This window comes from Sus scrofa, chromosome 9 (assembly GCF_000003025.6).
Source record: "Sus scrofa isolate TJ Tabasco breed Duroc chromosome 9, Sscrofa11.1, whole genome shotgun sequence".
Classification (NCBI taxonomy): Eukaryota; Metazoa; Chordata; class Mammalia; order Artiodactyla; family Suidae; genus Sus; species Sus scrofa.
Genome location: NC_010451.4, coordinates 51,430,953 through 51,454,525, shown reverse-complemented (window position 1 = coordinate 51,454,525; position 23,573 = coordinate 51,430,953). Strand labels below are relative to the sequence as shown.

General features: G+C 36.3%; 2 protein-coding genes across 2 annotated transcripts; both read left to right on the top strand.

Annotated features, from left to right (window-relative positions):
* On the top strand, positions 482 to 1,417 carry LOC110262286 (olfactory receptor 8B8-like). Its single transcript, XM_021102692.1, has one exon. The coding sequence runs from the start codon at positions 482 to 484 to the stop codon at positions 1,415 to 1,417; it is 936 nt and encodes a 311-aa protein (XP_020958351.1).
* Positions 17,636 to 18,967, top strand: LOC110262285 (olfactory receptor 8B3-like). Its single transcript, XM_021102691.1, has 2 exons — positions 17,636 to 17,644; positions 18,029 to 18,967. The coding sequence occupies exons 1-2, from the start codon at positions 17,636 to 17,638 to the stop codon at positions 18,965 to 18,967; spliced, it is 948 nt and encodes a 315-aa protein (XP_020958350.1).

The window sequence follows — 23,573 nt, the reverse complement described above, 5'->3', positions numbered from 1 at the left end:
CAGCTTTCATTCCTGACTTAATGACTTTCTTGCTGTGTATGCTTGGGAAGGCAGCAGTTCTCTGTGAGTCTCTGTTGCCCCAACTCAGCTGTGGACATGGGCTCATGATCTACACAGTGTCCAACAGCCTGGGTTGGTAGCCAGCACTGTGTAGGTGAAGTGTGGTGAGTAAATGCCAACTTGAGCAAGTGAAGGGATAAAATGTGTTAGTGACAAACTGCAGTAGAGAAAAGGTGAGAAATGCTTGTACTTTTTTTTACGTCTTGCTACTTCTTCCAGTATTACTTGATGCTATGCTGATGCCTCCCATGTACTTCTCTTTCTTTATATGAGCAGAGCCAGATCCTGCTCTCTATAGAATAAACTTCAGTAGAGTCGTTGGGCTTCTTAGCTCCAGAATGGACTGAGCATGGGATTGTATGGGGAAACTGGGTTCAAATCTGACTCTACTCTCTTAACTTTCAGATCCCACTGGAGGGGAATGGATATTGGAAACAGCTCCCTAGTCACTGAGTTTATCCTTGTGGGTTTATCTAAGTATTCGGAGATCCAGCTGCCCCTGTTCTTCCTTTTCATGGGAATTTACATTGTTACTGTGGCAGGAAACCTGGGCTTGGTCACTCTAATTAGACTGAATTCTCATCTTCACACTCCCATGTACTACTTCCTTTTTAATTTATCCTTTATAGATCTCTGTTACTCTTCTACCATCACCCCAAAACTGTTGGTAAACTTTGTGTCAGAGATGAACACCATCTCCTATGCAGGATGCATGACTCAGCTCTTCTTCTACTGCTTCTTTGTCAGTGCAGAGTGCTATGTGTTGACAGTGATGGCCTATGATCGCTATGTGGCCATTTGCAAGCCCCTGCTGTACACAGTCATCATGTCCCCTAAGGTCTGTTCTCTGCTGCCTGTGATTGTATATATGGGTGCATTTATAGCTTCCTCAGCCCACACAGGATGCATGCTGAGGTTGACCTTCTGTGATGCCAACACCATCAACCACTACATGTGTGACATTCTCCCTCTTCTGGAGCTCTCCTGTACCAGCACTCACATCAATGAATTGGTAGTTCTCATTGTTGTGGGCTTTAATATTGGTGTGCCTAGCCTCACCATCATCATCTCCTATGCTTTCATCCTCTCCAGCATCTTCCGCATCCATTCTGCTGAAGGAAGATCTAAAGCCTTCAGCACTTGTAGCTCACATGTCATTGTTGTTTTTGTTTTCTTTGGCTCAGGGGCATTCATGTACCTCCATCCTTCCTCTGTTTTGTCCATGGACCAGGGGAAAGTGTCCACTGTGTTCTATACCATTGTGGTGCCCATGCTCAATCCTCTGATCTACAGCTTCAGAAACAAGGAGGTTAAGGTTGCCCTAAAAAAAAGCTTGAGTAGAAAAATATTTTCCTGAGCTGGAGTAGTATTAATTACTATAAGAAAATACACCTTTCTTTTTAAATTGTTTTGGTTCTTCTACAAATATCTTTCATACAGGAAGAAGTGAGGTATAACGGAAAGAGTGTTGAACTTGGAATTAGAAGGCCCAGCATGAAAGCTGTGCAAAAGCAGGGCATCCTCTTACTTTATAGGGCTTTAGGGGGAGAAGGTGAGGCACATGAATATTTGTTGCCTAGTATTGGGTGCCTAATTGTTGTGCAGTTTATTTTTTCCTCTCTTCTTTCCTCCCTATTCTTCTTCCATCTCTTCTTCCCCTCTCAGTTTTTTTCCATCTTACAAATGAGAAGAAATAGTCATACTTTCTTAACGTATGATAACTAGTTCATATCAGATAAAAATGTTCCAGTTATAGAAACAATTCCGTTACAGAAAACATTAGAGAGGATTCCCATCTGAATTTTAGAACTGTATTTAACTGCCTAATATCTCTGTTTGAATATTCTACATGCAAAAATTAACCTAATCATAGCAACATCTCCAAGCCTACCAAACTTCTTGTTCTTCATGTGATCAATATCATCATGAATGGCAGCATTGGCTCCTTAATTGCTCAAACCGCAAGCTGGCGTCTCCTTGATTCTTCTCTCTTCACTTGTCCTCCACACCCAATTTATCAAGTGCTAACAATCCTTGTTCTTCTCCTGACACCATCATTTCTCGTTCAGACTGCAGCCACCTAACTGACCTGACCCTCTCTTGTCTTTCTGCCTTAAAATCCATTCTCCACACTGAAACCAGACTGCTCTTTTCATGCTGCAAATAAGATCATAATTACTTGCTTTACCCTGTTCAGTGCAGTTGCCTTCAAGGTAAAAATTAAAGTTCCACTGTATGCCAGACAAGATTCTTAATATTTGGACCCTGTTCATCTCTTCAGCATGATCCTCTGTCACTACAAACCCCTCTTCCCTGCCTTTTAAAAAAACCAGAGACAAGTATAGGAAAATTTGCAAGTGCATCTTTTAAGTTAGGTGGTAAGGGAAAATTTCATAAAGTTGTTTTTTGAATGAAAATTTGAAGATGGGTGAGAAAGTTAGCCATGTAGATATATGGAGAATTTTCTACAAAGAGAGATCATCTGGACAAATATCCTGAGATGGGAAGATATTTGGGCAATTAGTGGTGGTCAGAAGCAATTGTATGTGGATGGCTTTCAATTGTATGTGGATAGTTACCTGGAGGTAACAGATTTGCTGTTAATTGAATTATGTATGAAAGAAAAAGTAGGGGCAATGGTAATTATTAGGTTTTTGACCTGAATAATTGAAATAATTGATTTTTCATTCATTTAACTGGAAAATATTGTAGATGGTAGATTTTTATGGATTGGGACAAAACGACTTTGAGATAGTTGTTAGAAATATAAGTATAGATCTTGAGGAGGATCTGCAGGTAAGAGTGTGAAATTAAGGGGGAAGCATAGTCCAGGGATGTAAATTTTGGAAGTCACCAACATATAAATGGTTTTAAGACGTTGAGAGTTAAGGAGATCAGCAAATTGAGTGTATTCAAGGAAGAGATCCAAGGGCTGAGTCCAGGAAAACTCCAACATTAAAATATTGGGGAAAGATAATGAGTAGCAGCAGAATTTGTATGAGGAATTTTTAGGACTGGATTATTCTGCTGATTTTGTTTGAGTTTCTTCATTTCTGGATCTCCACCTTAATCAAATGGAATGCATTTTTTACCTTAATTCAGAGCCCTTCCTTCCTCCCTTCCTTCTTTCTGCCCTTCCCTTTTCTCTTTCTTTCTTTCCCTTCCTTCCTTCTCCTGTGATTTCTCAACTTCCCCCCTTCTCATCTTAGATTTTACAGTATAATTATGTACTTGCAATATTAAGGAAAAAATTAAGGAAGAAATTATTTTCACTGTTTTTTCTATGTGGAATGATATCCATCTCTGGGACAGATACTGTAGGTTTTAATTAATTACTAGAATAATATCACAAGATATTGATATAAAGTGATGTATATAATAGCTTGAGAATTTGCTTTTCTAAGTATGTATTTGTTTTTATAAATTTAATTTTATTGAAGTATGGTTGATTTACAGTGTTGAATTAGTTTCAGGTGTACAGCAAAGTGAATCAGTAATACGCATACCTATATCCATTTTTTCCCCCTATAGGTGATTACAAACTATTGAGTAGAATATCCTGTATTATACAGTAGTTTCTCATTAATCATATACTTTATACAATGTAGTATATGTATTATTCCCACCATACCAGTTCTTCCCTCCCCCCAACAGTGTCTCCTGTGGTACCCATAAGATTAATTTTGAAATCTGTGAGTGTGTTTCTACTTTTGTCATTCTTAGTGAAGTAAGACAGAGAAAGACAAGTATCATATGACATCACTTATATGTGGAATCTAATAAAAATGGTACAAAAAAGAACTTATTTGTGTTTGTCGTTACTAGTGGAATTCATATGACACAGACACAGTTCCAAATTTGCACACAAAAGCAAAAGTCATAAATATTTTATTTATTTATTTTTTTATGTAATGATTTTTTTTTCATTATAGCTGGTTTAAAGCATTCTGTCAGTTTTCTACTGTAGAGCATGGTGACCCATGTACATACACGTTCTTTTTCTCACATTATCCTCCATCATATTCCATCACAAGTGACTAGATATAGTCCCTGTGCTATACAGCAGGATCTCATTGCTTATAAATATGCTCTTGTGATTTATTACTTTCATTATTTCATGGTTTATTAACAGTTGCAATTTTTTTCCAACCTCTATAACTTTTAAGAGTTATTAGATGAAAAATATTAAAATGGCAGCCAGTGTTGTATGCTGAAAATAAATGTTATTATGAGTACTGCTTTCACAATTTGTAAATTGAGAGTAGAATCAATTTCTTTAGCATCTTTTTGTTAGCTCTGTTATATCATTTGACACAGTTAATATTGAATAAGAATTATAAGTCTGTTACCTCTTTTAGATTATGAGATGCTGGAAACTGCAGACTCTATCTAGATTGTATTCCTTGGGTTTGACACAATTTTGCTTTGAAGTTACTCAGTATTTGATACTGTTAAGATTGTAGTATAAAACGAGTTATAGTAATTCTTACTTCCAAAACATAAAGGTTTGTGCTTTTCTCTTTGTAAGATTTAGTATGATAAAGATGTTTAATATAAAAATTTAAGATATAATTAAAATGCTTACTCTGCAATATCTATCCTTGCATGTGATCTTAGTAATATCTTTATTTAAAAAATTCAGAAAATCAACATAAATCATGCATATTTGGCAACAAATTTGACAATCTGGAAGAAATGGACAACTTTCTAGAATCTTACAGCCTGCCAAAACTTAATCAAGAAGAAAGAGATCATTTGAACAGACCGATCACTAGAAATGAAATTGAATACGTCATAAAAACACTCCCTACAAATAAAAGTCCAGGACCAGATGGATTCACAGGAAAATTCTACCAAACATACAAAGAGGAGCTGTTGCCCACCGTCCTTAAACTCTTTCAAAAGCAAGAAGAAGGAACACTCCCAAAGACATTATGTGAGGCCATCACCCTAATCCCCAAACCAGACAAAGATACCACCAAAAAAGAAAACTATTGGCCAATATCTTTGATGAATATAGACGCAAAAATTCTCAACAAAATTCTAGCCAACCGAATCCAACAACGTATCAAAAAGATCATATACCTTGACCCTGTGGGATTCATCCCAGGTTCACAAGGATGATTCAACATACCCAAATCAATCAACATCATATACCATATTAACAAAAGAAAAGTCAAAAACCACATGATCATCTCAATAGATGCAGAAAAAGCATTTGACAAAGTCCAACATCCATTTATGATAAAAACTCTCACCAAAGTCTGTATAGAGGGAACATTCCTTAGCACAATCAAAGCCATTTATGACAAACCCACAGCAAATATAATACTCAATGGAGAAAAATTGAAAGCCTTCCCACTAAAATCTAGAACAAGATGGGGATGTCCACTCTATCCACTGCTATTCAACATAGTTTTAGAAGTCCTAGCCACAACGATTATATAAACAAAAGAAACAAAAGGCATCCAAATAGGAAGAGAAGAGATAAAACTGGTACTGTATGCAGACGACATGATACTTTACATAGAAAACCCTATGGACTCAACCCTAAAAACTACTTGAACTGATCAAGGAATTCAGCAAAGTAGCAGGATATAAGATTAACATTCAGAAATCAGTTGCATTTCTGTATACTAACAATGAAATATTAGAAAAGGAGTACAAGAATACAATACCTTTTAAAATTGCACCTCAAAAAATCAAATACCTGGGAATATACCTGATCAAGGAGGTAAAGGACTCACATGCTGAGAACTATAAAACATTAATCAGGGAAATTAAAGAAGACGTAAAGAAATGGAAAGATATTCCATGTTCCTGGATTGGAAAAATTAATATTGTAAAAATGGCCATACTACCCAAAGCAATCTACAGATTCGATACAATCCCAATCAAATAACCCTGTTATTTAAAAGAGTGAGACTTTGAGCTTTGAGGGGGGAAAAACTTACACAACTCTCAGGTCTCACCCCAATATAACTATGTGCTATTTACTAGGGACAACTGTACAACTGAAGGACAAAGAAAAATTGAAAAGAAAGGACTGAAAATACTTGGCAAAAATCTACAAGGCAACTGGCATGACTAAATTAACACAAAGAGAAATAGACTTTAAATGTGATTGTTAGAGTAAAGAAATCAATACACAATAGCAAAAATAACAAGATATAGCATTTTAAAAGTTGTACACACTTACCAATATAGCCTCAAATTATATTATACAAATATAACTTGCAGCAGGAAATCAACACATACAAATCAGAGTGAGATTTTAACGTCTTCTCTCAGATATTGATAGGTCAACTGGATGAACTCTAAAAGGGAAATAGCCAATTTGAGCAAAACATTAATAACCTAAAGCTATAGATTTATGCATAGGACTTTACATTCAATAATGAAGCATTTTCATTTTTGTAAGGAAATGTAGAATACATTTTAAAATTTGATTAAGGATATGTCCTTGGATTCATTCTTAAATACAAGCAGATTTATATCGCAGAGACCACATTCTCTGATTAAAATGTAATCAAATTAAAAAATAAAAGCCAAAAAGTTATTTACCTATTTTACATTTGGCATTGTAAGAAACAGTTCCAAATATTTCATAGGGCAAAAAAAAAAATTGAAAATTAAAGTTATAAAGTGTTTAGAATTTTTTTTTTTTGTCTTTTGTGTGTGTTTTTTTGGGGGGAGGGCGTCGCACCGGTGGCATATGGAGGTTCCCAGGCTAGGGGTCTAATCGGAGCTGTTGCTGCCGGCCTGTGCCAGATCCTAGCAGTGTCTGTGACCTACACTACAGCTCATGGCATTGCCGGATCCTTAACCCACTGAGCAAGGCCAGGGATCGAACCCTCGACCTCATGGTTCCTAGTTGGATTTGTTTCCACTGCACCATGACAGGAGCTCCTAAAATATTTAGAATTGAGTAACAATTAAAACACATACCAAAACATTTAAGATAACTGCTAGTGTTAGTGGGACATTATGTCCTTAAATTAATTTTGTTTCCAGAAATCATTTTGAAATTAATGCACTAAGATTAGAATTGCAACAATAAAGTAAACACAAAGAATAACATGATTTAATAGTAATATGAATAATATAGTAATGTTATACTTTAATAATACATATTAGAAAAAAATGTACTATGGTGTTATTCAATTTCATTCTTTGTTGGTACTGAGTCTAGTACATTTGTTCACTATTGAAAGTGGGGTATTGAAGTCTCTTGTTACTATTGTATCTTTCTCCTTTTGGTTCTGTCAGTGCTTGCCTTTTATGTTTAAGTGTTTATGAGTTGAAGTATATTTATACATGTCATATTTTCACATAGAATTAATTCTTTCATTTTTAAAATATATATAATGTCCTTTTTTGTGTCTTGTGATAGTTTTTGACCTAAGTATGTTTTGGCTGACATAAGTCCATCCATCCCTGCTCTCTTTTGGTTGATTTTTGCATAAAATACTTTTTTCTATACTTTTTCTTTTGGGGTATGTGTGTCCTTAAATCAAATCTGTGTTATATGTTCGTTCTATACTTTTCTGATGAACCAATATGTTTTCCATAGTGGTTGTACCAATTTTCCCTAGATGGTATATATTTGTATCTTTCTCTCTCTTTTTTAAAATCTGTTCACCAATACTATGTCATTTAATGAGTGAGTTTAATAACATATGAAGTAATTATTTATTGGGAAGGATTTACTATTACAAAATTTTGTAAATTGTTTCATCTTGTTTTTCTCTTTCTTGTCTCTCTGTCCCTCTCTTGATGTTTTCCTTTGTGTTTCATGATTTTGTATTGATATGCTTTGATATATTTTGGTAAAGTGCTTTTTTCTGTTCTATACATTGTATAGATATTTTCTTTTTTGTCATCATTGGGCTTACGTAGAATACTTTGCAGTTTTAAGAGTTTGTTCCTTTAAATAAAAGCTTAAACTCAATTCTTTACAAAAACTCTATGCTATTATTCCTCTGCACGCTTTATTTATGGTTGTCACAATTCACATGTATTGTACCTGGTTATGCATATTGAAACCTAGCACAGAGCTTCATATATTTTCCTAATTTTTCATAGACTCAGATACACTTATTGAACCTGTAGGTTTTTTGCTTTTTTTTTAATACCATAAAATCTTTATTTTTTTCTCTTTTTTTCCTTTTGTAAATTACTCAAATGAATTTATCACATCTGTAGTTGTATAATGATCATAACAATCTGATTTCACAGGATTTCCATCCCATAACCAAAGCACGTCCCCCCACCCACCAAGATGGACTCCTCTGGAGACCATAAGTTTTTCAATGTTTGTGAGTCAGCATCTGTTCTGCAAAGAAGTTCAGTCTGTCCTTTTTTCAGATTCCACATGTCAATAAAAGCATTTGATGTTGGTGTCTCATTGTACGGCTACTTCATTTAGCATGATAATTTCTAGGTCCATCCATGTTGCTAAAAATGCTGGTGTTTCGTTCTTTTTAATGGCTGAGTAATATTCCATTGTGTATATCCACCACATCTTCTTGATCCACTCCTCTGTCGATGGTCATTTAGGTTGTTTCCATGTCTTGGCTATTGCAAATAGTGCTGCAATGAACATTAGAGTACCTGTGTCTTTGTGAGTCATGGTTTTCTCTGGATAGATGCCCAGGAGTGGGACTGCTGGATCCAATGGTAGTTCTATGTTTAGTTTTCTGAGGAATCTCCATACTGTTTTCCACAGTGGTTGCACCAATTTACACTCCCACCAACAGTGTACTAGGATTCGTTTTTCTCCACCCCTCTCCAGCACTTATTGTCTGTAGACTTTTGGATGATGGCCATCTGTCTGGTGTAAGGTGGTACCTCATCGTGGTTTTGACTTGCAGTTCTCTAATAAGGAGAGATGTTGAAGATCTTTTCACGTGGCTTTTGGCCATCCATATGTCTTCTTTGGAGAATTCTCTGTTTAGATCTTCTGCCCATTTTTTGATGGGGGTGTTTGTTTTTCTGGTATGGAGCTGCAGAAGGTGTTTATAAATTTTGGAGATTAATCCCTTGTCAATCAATTCATTTGCAAAGATTTTCTCCTATTCTGTGGGTTGTCTTTTCGTTTTGTTGAGGATTTCCTTTGCTGTGCAGAAACATTGAAGTTTGAGTAGGTCCCATTTGTTTATTTTTGTTTTTGTTGTCAGTACTCTAAGAGGTGGATCTGAGAAGATGTTGCTGTCATTTATGTCAGAGAGGTTTTGGCCTATGTTTTACTCTAAGAGTTATATAGTAACTGGTCCTATATCTAGGTCTTTAATCTATGTTGAGTTTATTTTTGTATATGGTGTTAGGGAGTGTTCTCATTTCATTCTTTTCCAAGTGGCTGTCCAGTTTTCCTAGCACCACTTATTGAACAGGGTGTCTTTTCTCCATTGTATATTCTTGCCTCCTTCGTCATAGATTAGTTGGCTGTAGGTACATGGGTTGAATTCAGGGCTTTCTATCCGTTCCACTGATGTATATTTCTGTCTTTGTGCCAGTACCATACGGTTTTGATGATTATTGCTTTGTAGTATAGTCTGAAGTCTGGGAGCCTCATTCCTCCAGCTCCATTTTTCTTTCTCAGGATATCTTTGGCTATTCTGGGTCTTTTGTGCTTCCAGACAAACTTTAAAATATTGTGTTCGAGTTCTGTGAAAAATGTCCTTGGTAATTTGATAGGGATTGCATTGAATCTGAATATTGCCTTAGGTAGTATAGTCATTTTGATAATATTAACTCTTCCAATCCATGAGCATGGTATATCTTTCCATCTCTTTGTGTCATCTTTGATTCCTTTCATCAGTGTCTTATAGTTTTCAGAGTACAGGTCTTTTGTTTCTTTAGGTAGGTTTACTCCTAGGTATTTTATTCTTTTGGATGTAATGGTAAATGGGATTGCGTCCCTAATTTCTGTTTCTGCTCTTTCATTGTTAGTGTATAGAAATGCAGTCGATTTCTGTGTATTGATTTTGTATCCTGCAACTTTGCCAAATTCGTAGATGAGCTCTAACAGTTTTCCGGTAGAGTCTTTAGGATTCTGTAGGTATAGTATCATGTCATTTGCAAATAGTGATAGTTTTATTTCTTCCTTTCCAATTTGGATTCCTTTTATTTCTTTTACTTCTCTGATTGCCGTGGCTAGGACTTCCAAAACTATGTTGAAGAGTAGTGGCGAGAGTGGGCATCCTTGTCTTGTTCCTGATCTCAGTGGGAATTCTTTCAGCGTTTCACCATTGAGAATGATATTCGCTGTGGGTTTGTCATATATGGCCTTTATTTTGTTGAGTTAGGTTCCTGCTATGCCCACTTTCTGAAGGGTTTTTATCAGAAATGGGCGTTGGATTTTGTCAAAGGCTTTTTCTGCGTCTATTGAGAGGATCTTCAGTTTGTTAATGTGGTGTATCACACTGATGGATTTGCGGATATTGAAGAACACTTGCATCCCTGGGATAAATCCCACTTGATCATGATGTACAATCCTTTTAATGTATTGTTGGATGTGGTTTGGTAGTATTTTGTTGAGGATTTTTGCATTTATGTTTGTCAGTGAAACTGGCCTGTAGTTTCCTTTTTTTGTGGTATCTTTGTCTGGTTTTGGTATCAGGGTGATGGTGGCCTCATAGAATGAGTTTGGGAGTGTCCCTTCCTCTGTAATTTTTGGGAATAGTTTCAGAAGGAGAGGTGTTATCTCTTCTCTAAATGTTTGATAGAATTCACCTGTGAAGCCATCTGGTCCTGGACTTTTGTTTGTTGGAAGTTTTTTAATCACAGTTACAATTTCAGCACTTGTGATTGGTTCATTTATCTTTTCTATTTCATCTTGGTTTTGTCTTAGAAGATTGTACTTTTCTAAGAATTTGTCCATTTCTTCTAGGTTTTCCATTTTATTGGCCTATAGTTGCATATAGTAGGCTCTTATGATCCTTTGTATTTCTGTGATGTCTGTTGTTACTTCTCCTTTTTCATCTCTAATTTTATTGATTTGAGTCCTCTCTCTTTTTTGCTTGATAAGTCTGGCTAAGGTTTTATCAATTTTATTGATCTTTTCAAAGTACCAGCTTTTCGTTTCATCGATCTTTTCTATGGTTTTCTTTGTTTCTAGTTCATTGATTTCTGCTCTGATCTTTATGATTTCTTTCCTTCTACTAGCTTTAGGTCTTGTCTGTTCTCTCTCGAGCTGCTTTAGATGTGAAGTTAGCTTGTTTATTTGAGCTTTTTCTTGTTTCCTGAGGTGGGTCTGTATTGCTATAAACTTTCCTCTTACAACGGCTTCTGTTGCATCCCATAGGTTTTGGAGTCATATCTTTGTTGTCATTTTCGTCTAGGTATTTTTTAATTTCCTCTTTGATTTCTTCAGTGATCCATTGGTTGTTTAGCAGCATGTTGTTTAGTCTCCACGTGTTTGTGTTTTTTGCAGTTTTTTTTTCTTGTTGTTGATGTCCAGCCATATAGTGTTGTGGTTGGAAAAGATGCTTGATATGATTTCAATTTTCTTAAAGTTACTGAGGTTGGATTTGTAGCCCAGGATGTGATCAATCGTAGAGAATGTTCCATGTGCACTTGAGAATAATGTGTATTCTGTTGCTTTTGGATGGAATATCCTATAAATATCTATTAAGTCTATTGGTTTAAGGCATCATTCAGGGCCTGTGTCTCCTTACTGATTTTCTGTCTGGTTGATCTATCCATTGCTGTAAGTGGGGTGTTAAAGTCCCCTATTATGATTGTGTTATTGTCGATTTGTCCTTTTAAGGTTGTTAGCAGTTGCCTTATATATTGTGGTGAACCTCTGTTGGGTGCATAGATATTTAAAGTTGTTATATCTTCTTCTTGATTGATACTTGGATCATTATGTAATAACCTTCTTTATCCCTTAAAATAGTCTTCTCTTAAAGTCTATTTTTTCTGATATGAGTATTGCTACTCCAGCTTTCTTTTGATCCCTGTTTGCATGGAATATTTTCTTCCATCCTCTCACTTCCAATTTGTATGTGTCCTTAGAGGTGAAGTGGGTCTCTTGAAGACAGCATATATATGGGTCTTGTTTTTGTGTCTATTCAGCTAGTCTATGTCTTTTGGTTGGGGCGTTTAGTCCATTAACATTTAAGGTAATTAGTGATATGTATATTCTTATTGCCTTTTTATTAACTGCTTTGGATTTGTTTTTGTTGTTCTTTTTTCCTTCCTTCTTCTCTTGTTCTCTCCTCTTGTGGTTTGATGACTATCTCTAGTGTTGTATTTGAGTTGATTTTTTTTTTGTTTGTGTATCCATTGTAGATTTTTGGCTTGCAGTTATTCTGAAGTTTTTGATATAAGAGTCCATATGCATATGAGATTGTTTCAAGTTGTTGGTCTCTTAATTTCAAGTGCATCTCCAGTGTCCTGCATTTGTCCCACCTCTTCTTATGATTTCTGATTTTCGTGGTATAATTGTGCATGGATGATTTCGTATCTTTACTGTATATACACCTTTACTGGTGAGCCTTGTCATTTGTGGAGTTTTTGTTTCCTGTTGCTGTCTTGTCTTTTCTGCCTAGAGAAGTTCCTTTAGTATTTCTTGTAAGGCTGTTTCAGTGTTGCTGAATTCTGTCAGCTTTTGCTTATCTGTGATGGTTTTGATTTTTCCTTCAAGTCTGAACGAGAGCCTTGCTGGGTAAAGTAATCTTGGTTGGAGGTTTTTTCCTTTCATCACATTAAGTATATCATGCCACTCCTTTCTGGCCTGCAGAGTTTCTGCTGAAAAATCTGGTGATAACCTTATCGGGGTTCCCTTGTATGTTATTTGTTTCTCTTCCCTAGCTGCTTTCAAGATTTTCTCTTTGTCTTTAATTTTGGTCAGTTTGGTTAATATGCATCTTGGGGTGTCCCTCCTTGGGTTTATTTAATATATGGTACTTGTTGTGCTTCCTCGATTTGAGTGAGTAGTTCCGTTCCCATGTTAGGGATGTTTTCAGCTATTATCTCTTGAAACATGCTTTCTGCCCTCTTCTCTCTCTCTTCTCTTTCTGGCACCCCTATAATATGGATGTTGGTGCATTTAATGTTGTCCCAGAGTTCTCTGAGACTCTTTTCATTTGTTTTCAATCTTTCTTCTCTTTTCTGTTCTGCATCCATAATTTCCACTAATCTGTTCTCCACCTCGCTTATTCGTTCTTCTGCCTCCTGTATTCTGCTGTTAGCTGTTTCTAGTGAATTTTTTATTTCAGTTATTGTATTTTGCATCTCTTCTTGTTTATGTTTTATATCTTGTATCTCTCTGGTCAGTGTGTCCTGTAAGTTATCCATCTTTGCCTCCAGTTTATTTCCAATGTCCTGCATCATCTTTAGCATTAACAATCTAAAGTCTTTTTCCTGGAGGCTGAGAATCTCCTCATTGCTTAGCTGATTTTCTGGGGTTTTTCCTTTCTCCCTCATCTGAGTTATAGCTCTCTGCCTTTTAATTTTTGTAGGTTTTTGGTGTGGTGACCTTTTTACAGATAATAGAGTTGTAGCCTCTCTGACTTCTGGTGTCTGCCCCCCTTGTGGCTAGATTTGGTATGGGGGCATGCTGTAGGCTTCCTGATGAGAGGGGCTGATGCCTGCCCACTGGTAGGTGGAGCTGATTCTAATCCCTCTTGTAGGTGGGGCTTAGTCTCTGGATGGGATTAGAGGCAGCTGTGTGCCTGAGGGGTCTTTAGGTAGCCTGTTTACTGAGGGGTGGGGCTATGATCCCTTCTGGATTGCTGTTTGCCCTGGGGCTTCTCAGTGCTGACTGTCAGGTGGGGCCATATTTTCCCAAAATGGCCACCTCCAGAGAAAGGCATCTGCTGAATATTCGCGAGAGCTTTGCTTTCAATGTCCATCCCTCACAACAAGCCACATTCAGCCCTGTTTTCCCAGGATGTCGTCCAAGATCTGCAGTCAGGTTTGACCCAGATTTCTATGGAGAGTTTACTTTGTCCTGGGACCCAGTGTACGTGAAAGTCTGTCTGCGCCTTTTAAGAATGGGGTCTCCATTTTCCCCAGTGCCATGGAGCTCCTGCGCACAAGCCCCACTGGCCTTCAATGCCAGATGCTCCAGAGCTCTTTCTCCCAGTGCCAGATCCCTTCACGTGGGAGTTTGATGTGGGGCTCAGAGCTCTCACACCTGTAGGTGAGTCTCTGTCAACCAGTTAGTTTCCAGTCTGTGGGGCTTCCCACCTGAGAGGTATGGGGTTGTTTATATCGTGAAATCACCCCTCCTTCTCTTGATGTGGCCTCCTCTTTTTCTTCTGGTTTAGGATATCTTTTTTATGTTATCTGGTCCATTTGGGTGAAGATTGCTCAGCCTTTAGTTGTCAAGCTGTAGTTTTTTTTAAAATTTACTTTTATTGACACATAGTTAATTTACAATGTTGTATTATTTTCAGGTGTACAGCAAAGTGAATCAGTCATACATATAAACATGTCCATTCTTTTTTTCCCACGTATGTTATTGTAGACCATTGAGTAGACTTTCCTGAGGTATACAGTATGTTGTCATTAATCATCTATTTTATACAGTAGCATGTATGTGTTATTGCCACCCTCCTGGTTGTTTTGATTTAAAAAAATAATTTAACTTCTTACTTTTGTCATTTAAAAATATTTTATTGAATGCATACTTGTTTTATGTATTCATTAATATATTTTGTTATATTTATTTTTAATACTTTTGTCTTTTAATTTTTATATCAGAACAGAAAGGAAACACATTTAGCCAACACTTTTAGAATTATGTAGTGTTCTGTGTTTTTATCTGTTAACCTTTATCAATTTGTTTTAGACTTCTTAAGCTAGTCTGTTGTACTTTAGTGCACTTTCTTCTCAACTTGAGGAACTCACTTTAGCATTTCTTGTAAGGCAGGTTTAGTGGTGCTGAATTCCTTCAGCTTTTGTTTGTGTGAGAAAGCTTTTATCTCCTTTATGAAAGATAACTTTTGCTAGGTATATTATTCTTGTTGGTTCTTTGGCTATTTTTGTTTTCTTTCAGCACATTGAATATATCGTTCCACTTGCTAGTGAACTGCAAGATTTATGCTGAAATCCACTGAATTTGACCAAAAATCCACAAATATTTATATGGGGGTTTTATAGTATAAGTTGCATTTGTCTTACTGCTTTCAAAATTCTCTTTGTCTTTGACTTCCAATAATTTGATTATAATATGATTGGAGTGGATTTCTTTGGAGTCATTTTATTATTTATCCTTTTTGTTTCCACTATCTGAATGTCCATTTCGCTCTACAGATTTAGGGATTTCTTAAGCCATTTTTTAAAAAGAAATCTTTCAGGTCATTTTTCAGTCTTTTTACTGTGAAATATCTCTAATCCATACATTGATACATCTGGTAGAGTTCAATAAGTTCATTTCTTCATTATTTTTCATTCATTTACTTATAGTTTATCAGATGAATAAAGTCAAATGATCTTCTTTTTCCTTTTTCAGCCACACCCATGGCATATGGAAGTTATGGGCCAGGGATCGAACATGAGCTGCATCTGCAAATTAAGCCACATCTGTTAAAATGGATCCTTAACCCACTGTTCTGGGATCAGCATCAAACTGGCAGTACCTCAGAGACAATGCCAATTTTTTAACCTGCTGTGCCACAGTGGGAACTTCGCAAATAATCATGTTTTGAACTCCATTACCCTTTCTTTTGGGTGGTCCAGTCTGTTGTTGTAACCCTCTAATGAATATTTCAGTTCAGGTATTGTGTTCTTTAGTTACATGATTTCTGCTTGGTAGTCTTCAAAGATTTCTGTCTCTTGATTAAAATTCTCACTTTGTTCATGTATTATTCTCTGATTAACAGTGAACATATTTATAGATTTTTCTCTGATAACCGTGAGCATGTTTATTAACTGAGTTAAGTTGAATTCTCTGTCAGGTAAATAATACATTTCCATTTCATTAGGGTTGTTTCGTGGAAAACACTTGGAAAATACTTGGAAGTGTCTTCATTTTCCTTGACTCTCTGTGCTCATGTCTGAACATTGGACAAAATAGCCATCTGCCGCAATATTCATGGAATGTCCTCTACTGCAGAAGATTCACACCAATAAGCCTGGTCAGAGACTGAGGAGCTCTCAATCCTTGTGTCAGTCAATCTATTTCCTTTGTTCTTATAGTTCCCAGGCTTCTGGTGTATGTCAGGTCCCTTTAGTGCTTTAAAACACACATTATTAAAACCAGTTCCTCAGGCAGCCCCCTGATAAGTTTCGATAAGTTTCATCATTGGATGCCCAGTGTACCTTTCTCCATAACTAAAGAGAAGCTTGTGGAAAGGGCTTTTCTACAGTGAATTCTTTGCTAAGACAGAGAGAGGGGCTATGGTGACTTTCAGTCCAAACTTCTAGATTTGCTTTCTCTCATCTCATGTAGCTTATGACCATGTCCAGTGTCCCCTTAGCTTTCTGAAGCAGGGATACAGAGCCAGTATTCTGGATGCTATCAGGTTAGATATTATGACAAAAAGATGTCTTGAATTTCCCTAACAACTGGAGTATGTCTGGCATCATGCATAAACTGAGTGAAAGGTCCTCTTAACAAATTTTTGAATTACTTACAAAGGGAATCTGTACATAAATTGTTTTTGAGTAAGTTGTTTTTATAGGAAAATAGAGAATAGGGATTTCTCTTCAGTCATCTAAATGAATATTAAATGGGACTTTTTTTATTAATTTAATTTTGGCTCTGCCTTGGAAGATATACAATCCCCACATTGAAAGAAAAACTTGAGTAGAATAATAAATCCCTAATGGACTAAAGCAGATTATGGTACAGGGAGTAAATGTCATCCCCTCAGTTCCCTATTATATGTAGAATGTTTCCCTGGGGAAGGGACTGAGTAAGCTTCTACCATGTTTATAACTGAGTGCATTATATAATTACACTCACATTCAATCTTCTGTGACTTACCAAGGGGCAAAACTGATAACAGTAAAGAATGTTTATTTTCCTCTGCTGCTTGAATGGACTGAAAGTCATAATCAGAAATTATGATCTATAGTTCTGAAAGATTTTGAAGTCATATCAGAAATTTAAGTGTGGGCTGCATTCTCTTAGAAACAAAATAACACAAGCTTCAGAACCTGAAATTACCCTTCAAAGACCACTGGGTAAAACAAATGATAAGGAAGCACCAGGGTTTTCTGGAAGAAGGAGGGTGAGTTTCTAAATTTCACTTATATTCATGTCCTCCTTGTTTGAGATGGAAGTCCAAGGATCTAAGATGTGACAATTTCTTTCCTGTTTTAGTATCCTGAGACTCAGGTAAAACAGAACAATCCTTTCAAGGAGGGGATCTGTGCATCTTTGGAGACATTAGGGGGCTCAAAGGATGCATTATATCAGCCAGTAAGTTCCCTCTTCAAGGGTGAAAATCTCTCTCATCTACAGTTAAGGCTTTTTCCTCTGTGATGTGGAGCAGTAAGGTAACCTGTCCCAGACTCTGGCCATTTAGATTTAGTTAAGAAACAGTCATCTTAGTTCTCCCCTTAGTAGGTCTAATCTGTATTAGAGGCCAGTGCCAAGTTGGTAGGGTCTCAGCCTACAATGTTACTGGTGAGGGGAGGGTTGAAGTGATAAAGAAATGGTGAGATGAATGAAGGATTGTTTTAATATGGCCCAAATTTCTTCTCTCTCATTCTGTTTTTTTTTTTTGTAGTTGTTTTTTTTAACTGATTAGCCAAATTTTCGCAGGGTAGCCGTTCCCTTCCCCCGTAGTCTAAGTTTTGGTGCTCTTTTCTACTTCGCTTACAAAGACCCTAATAAGCAAAGTCCATGTTGCTCAGTTTCATGAAGATGGTAACACAATTCCATGAGTCCAGGCTGGTCTACTTTGAGATAGTACCAGCCCAAATACCACCCTTTTGATAGCGATATTGTGTGAAAATTATATTGATTTTTATGCATAAATTTTTCTCCTGTTGTCACAGATCCCCTTAGGGAAGAATGGCTCCTGGAAATGGATCTTTTGTGACTGAATTCATTCTCTTGGGATTAACAGACCAACCATATCTCCAACTCCCCCTCTTCTTCCTGTTTCTAGTAATGTATGTGGTCACTGTGATGGGCAATTTGGGCTTGATAATTCTAGTTGTATTAAATTCACACCTGCACACCCCTATGTACTTTTTCCTCCTCAACTTATCCTTCATAGATCTCTGTTATTCTTCTGTGTTTACACCCAAAATGCTGATTAACTTAATATCAAAGAAGAATATTATTTCTTACATTGGGTGCATGACCCAACTTTACTTTTTCAGTTTTTTCATTATTTCTGAATGCTACGTGCTGACATCCATGGCGTATGATCGCTATGTGGCCATCTGTAACCCCCTGTTGTATAACATTGCCATGTCCCCTAAAGTGTGTTCCAGCCTTATGCTTGCTTCCTACTTGATGGCATTTTCTGGTGCCACTGCTCACACTGGGTGCATGCTGAGACTGACCTTCTGTGATGCAGACACCATCAACCATTATTTCTGTGACATCCCTCCTCTGCTCCAGCTCTCCTGCACAAGTACCTACATCAGTGAGCTGGAAGTTTTCATTGTGGTGGGCATCAACATCATTGTGCCCAGTCTCACCATCTCTGTCTCTTATGGTCTCATCCTCTTCAACATCCTTCACATCAGCTCCAGGAGAGGCAGATCAAAAGCTTTCAGTACCTGCAGTTCCCACATAATTGCTGTGTCTCTGTTTTTTGGATCAGGTGCATTTATGTATCTCAAGCCATCTTCTGCTGGGTCTATGGATGAGGGAAAAATCTCTTCTGTCTTTTACACTAATATAGTTCCCTTGCTCAACCCCTTAATTTATAGCTTGAGGAACAAAGATGTTAAACTTGCTATAAGAAAAATCCTGAGTGGGAGACAGATTTGATTTGAAACATTATATCTCTTTATGTGAGTTACAAGACAGTTTCTGTGTGTTTAATTTTAGTGATGCTCTTCTATATTTTTCCTAATATCTTTTTTCCTTGTTACCTTGAAGAAATTTGAGCCATTCTGAATAATTTATTTTTATCTTTATATCTAATTATTCCTTTTTAGTCACTACTTTCACGATATTATTTGTACCTTTTACCTGTTTGGTAATAAAATTAAATAGTAAATATATTATTTATTTTCATTATAATTTTGAAATTATTTTTTCCTCTGGGAAAAGATGAATAGTCTCCAAATAATGGAATTAGGTGACACTAGTGTGACAGCACATCACTATGTGTGTTTTTCATCTGTCACCTGCTACAAGAGTCTTGAACTGATACTCTTTTTCTACTCATACTCCAGTTGGCAAGACTGTGTCTTCTATAAACATCAGAAATTGAAGTTTCAAAAAGACCATTAAATAAGAAATTCAGTGGGACTATTTTGCATCCATAAACGTTTAGCTCAAGCTTCTTTTGGCAAAGAATTTCAATCTTTACATTTGTAAGTCAAATGGACACATAGGAAACCATCAAAATATATGTTTGGCATGGCTGGGAAAGTGAAGTCAAGAGAGGTTAATGATTTACCTAAAATCACACAAGTTTATGAAGGAAAAAATACAAACTAAATTCTTAGCATTTTATTATGCTGCAATATACTTTGTACCATCTTGATTCTATTATTCTGTTTCAGTAATAATGGAATATGAGAAAACATTTCTGGTTGAAAGTTGACTCTACTTTGTTCGAGAATGATTCATGAATTTCTCTCAGGTTGGATTTTTTGGGGGGATGGGGTTGGGAATGGGGCTGTCCCCATGGCATGTGGAAGTTCCCAGGCTAGAGATCAAATTCGTGACACAGCAGTGACTTAGGCCCCTGTAGTGACAAAGCTGGATCCTTAATCTGCTGTGCTACAAAGGAACGTCTGCTTTTTTTTTTTGTTCTTTTTTTTTTTTTTTTTTAAAGGAAAATGGTTTAATTGGGGGGAGGGGCAGAAAGAGAAAACTGTTTGGGCCTGTATATTGTAGATCTGATTGCTGAAATAGGAAAATTACTAAAAAGCTGTATTTGGAATGTTTGCAAGTGTTTGTGCTTGAGAGAACAGAGAGAGAAAGATACTCAGAAACCTGTTATGATGTCAGGACTGAAGGAGGCATATGGCCAATGAATAAGATGTCCCCGTGTGGGGAGTGGTCTTGAGACTTAGGAACTACATTTCATTATGAAGTTATTTCCTATTTTGCAAAGTACTGTAAACATATTTCACTGTTCATAAATCCTTGATAAAACTACGTTGATAATGACCACACCTTAGTGGTGTTTTGGAGAATGAAGGTGGAAGAGCTGTGGCCTCATCTGGGAAACTAGGTAGAAAGACAGCATCAGTACAGGACATAAATAGTGAGGACTAATTGACTCAAGGAAGGAAGAGGTTATTTACACAGAAAAGTGTTGGTTAATGAAAACCTCTGCCTATGACTCACTCTTCATGGGAGTCCCTGGAAGTTCTGCAAGGATCATAGGATTTCTCTGGATAGGATGAAAGCTTAGGTTATTTAATGTTAAAAGTGTTAATCCAACAAGGCTTGCTAACCTATGAACAAGTAAATTACTCCTATTTTTGTTGACTTCCACATGCTACATCCCTATGGATTTTTAGGTATACACACATAAAATTATAGCTGGAGAATGATGTAAACATGAAAAAAATATTTGATGAATAATCCAAATTGAACTGAAGGATATTGGCTTATTTTTAAGGCGAAAAATGCTCCTTAGAATGCTTTTTATTCTGTATTAGTGACAATGTAAATCTTTTTAAAGCTATTTTAAATAATACTCTTTAATAATTCCCTGAATCTCCAGTCAGTATTTATGTATTTTGAAATTTGGTGAAGCTGGTTTTTGACTTGTTTGTTTTCAGCTGTTTGGTACAGATAAGTCCTTGACTCATGGTTATGAATGAGCACTCATATTTCATCCCTTGACCACAATATGACCATGATTGATTTTTCCCTCACAAGTTCTGTTCTTTATATAGCTGTTCATGGCTAGGGTTCTTTTTCTGTTTGTTTGTTTTTCTAAACTAGTGCTTTTTTCTATAAACTTATTTTCCTAATGGAAAGCAGTATGTATCTAAACAAGTAAATGTATCTGAGCCATTTGGAAAACCTTTGTAGACACTACAGAGCTGCATCCACTCTTTTATGTATTTTTAATGATTTGTTAAAGCTGTTCACTAATCTTTCATTTCATGAGCCTCAACATTAAATGTGTTCAACTTTACCAAATAACTAGTTTTTAAAATTAATAATTTATATCTTTGACTAATTTGAAAAAACAAGTGTAAATACAGTTTGTAATAATTAAGGGTGGTAACATTTAAATAGAGGGTAATTTTCTACTTAACTTTTTAAGTTAAACAGCTTAAGCACTTTTTAGTTAGCTATAGAACTATGCATCTTTCTTCTTGGACTTCTTTTAAGGGGAGAGGAGTCAAGTCAGTGTATTTTCCATGCACAAAATAGTTATTATTAGTAGTTTTTGCTTTTTTGTATTATGTGAATGGCACTGACAGGCTTCTAGGGAAGGTGTGTTTTTGTTGATAGTGTCAGAGCTGAATGTCAACCTGGACAGTCATGGGTTTCTCCTGTACCCTTCTTCTAGGACTGGGCATTTTCTTAGTTGGTGTGAAAGCCTCAGGTCTCTAGCATTAACAGAAAATGATTCTCTTACTTCACTACCAAAAAGAAATATCTCTGATCACATCCTGAATTTGCTTAATGTAAGATGATGGATGTTCACTGAACTTATTGTGGTAGTAATTTAAATATTTATGTAAGTCAAACCATTAGCTATAAAGTTATATAGAGCTGTATGTCGATTATATCTCAATACAGCTAGAAGGAAAATAATGTCAAAATATGGAAAAATGATTTTCTTTATATTCTGGTTTTTCTTTTTTTGTTTTTTTTTTTTTTTTTTTTTTTTTGGCTGGGCCCCTGGCATGTGGAAGTTCTCGGGCCTGGAATTTTTAATGTATTCTGGTAACTAGATACATATCAGATATATTATTTCTTCCATTCTGTGGGTCTTGTATTCATTCTCTTGATGATGTCTTTTGAACCTAAAATATTTTTAATGTGGTGATGCCTGAATCATCCTATTTTTGTTGTTGTTGTTTGTGCTTTATGCATCCTATCTAAGAAACCAAGTCTATCCCAAGGTCACAAAGATTTACTATGATGTTTTCTTCTCAAAACTTAACGATATTACTTTTCACATATATATCTAAGGGTTTTTTTGGGTTAATTTTGTTTATTTTGTGAGTGAGGGTTCCAAATTCATTTCTTGGAAATTGAGTTCTAATTGTTTCATCACTATTTGTTGAAGAGACAATTCTTTCCATCACATAGTTTTGGCGTTCTTGTGGAAAATCAGGTTACAAGAAATGTGATGGTGTATTTTTGGACTCTCAAGTATATTTTATTGAAATATGTGTGACATATGTTAATACATACATTCTCATGTGATTAAATGCAGCCAGTCTATGGCTATGCTCCAGCTCTTTTGTTTCCTTTCATGTCATTTCTATGAATTCTCTACTATGTTTGTGCCATTCTTTTTAAGGCTTTTAATTTCCTTTAGTTTACAGTTAAAAGCAAGGGTGGGCATGATAACATAATGCTTTCAAGCTGCTATTCTCATCATCTGTGGTTACCAAGAACGATAAGCTAGGAGATGGAGAGGGAAAAGGAAGAGTAGCTGTCTCCTCAACTACCTTTTGAAATAAACTCTGCTTCTTTTTTTTTTTTTTTTTGTATTTTTGCCATTTCTTGGGCCGCTCCCGTGGCATTTGGAGGTTCCCAGGCTAGGGGTCGAATCAGAGCTGTAGCCACTGGCCTATGCCAGAGCCACAGCAACATGGGATCCGAGCCGCGTCTGCAACCTACACCACAGCTCACAGCAATGCTGGATCCTTAACCCACTGAGCAAGGCCAGGGACCGAACCCACAACCTCATGGTTCCTAGTCGGATTCGTTAACCACCGAGCCACGATGGGAACCCCAAACTCTGCTTCCCTTAACTTTTAACATTCCTCTAAAGAACTCAAATGGTTCTCACAGTGGGATAAGAGGGAAGTGAAAGGAAAGTGCAAAGTAATTACCAACTTATTCTCACGCAGATTTACAATTTAAAATATGGTCTGTAATATAAAAAATTAGACATATGTTTCAAGGATTGTAACCTGATTTTCAAATCCTAAAGAGCATTTACTTGGGAAATTCCCTGGAGCAGTTTTTTTTTTTTTTAATAATTCAAATATTGTCTGACTCAAAAGTTTCTATCAAAGGGAGCTGTTTACTTCATTTATCATGAAAACATTTCCAAATGTTTCTGAAACATTTTCAAGTGATAAAATTCCTTTTCTCATGTGGTCTTTGTGAGCTTCCACTATGAAATTCCATGTCCAGGACCAGAAAGTGCAGAAGGTGATGGTGCAGCCCATCAACCTCATCTTCAGATACTTACAAAATAGATATCAGATTTAGG

Coding starts and splice junctions, on each gene's coding strand:
- LOC110262286 (XM_021102692.1), top strand. CDS start 482: ATGGATATTGGAAACAGCTCCCTAGTCACTGAGTTTATCCTTGTGGGT.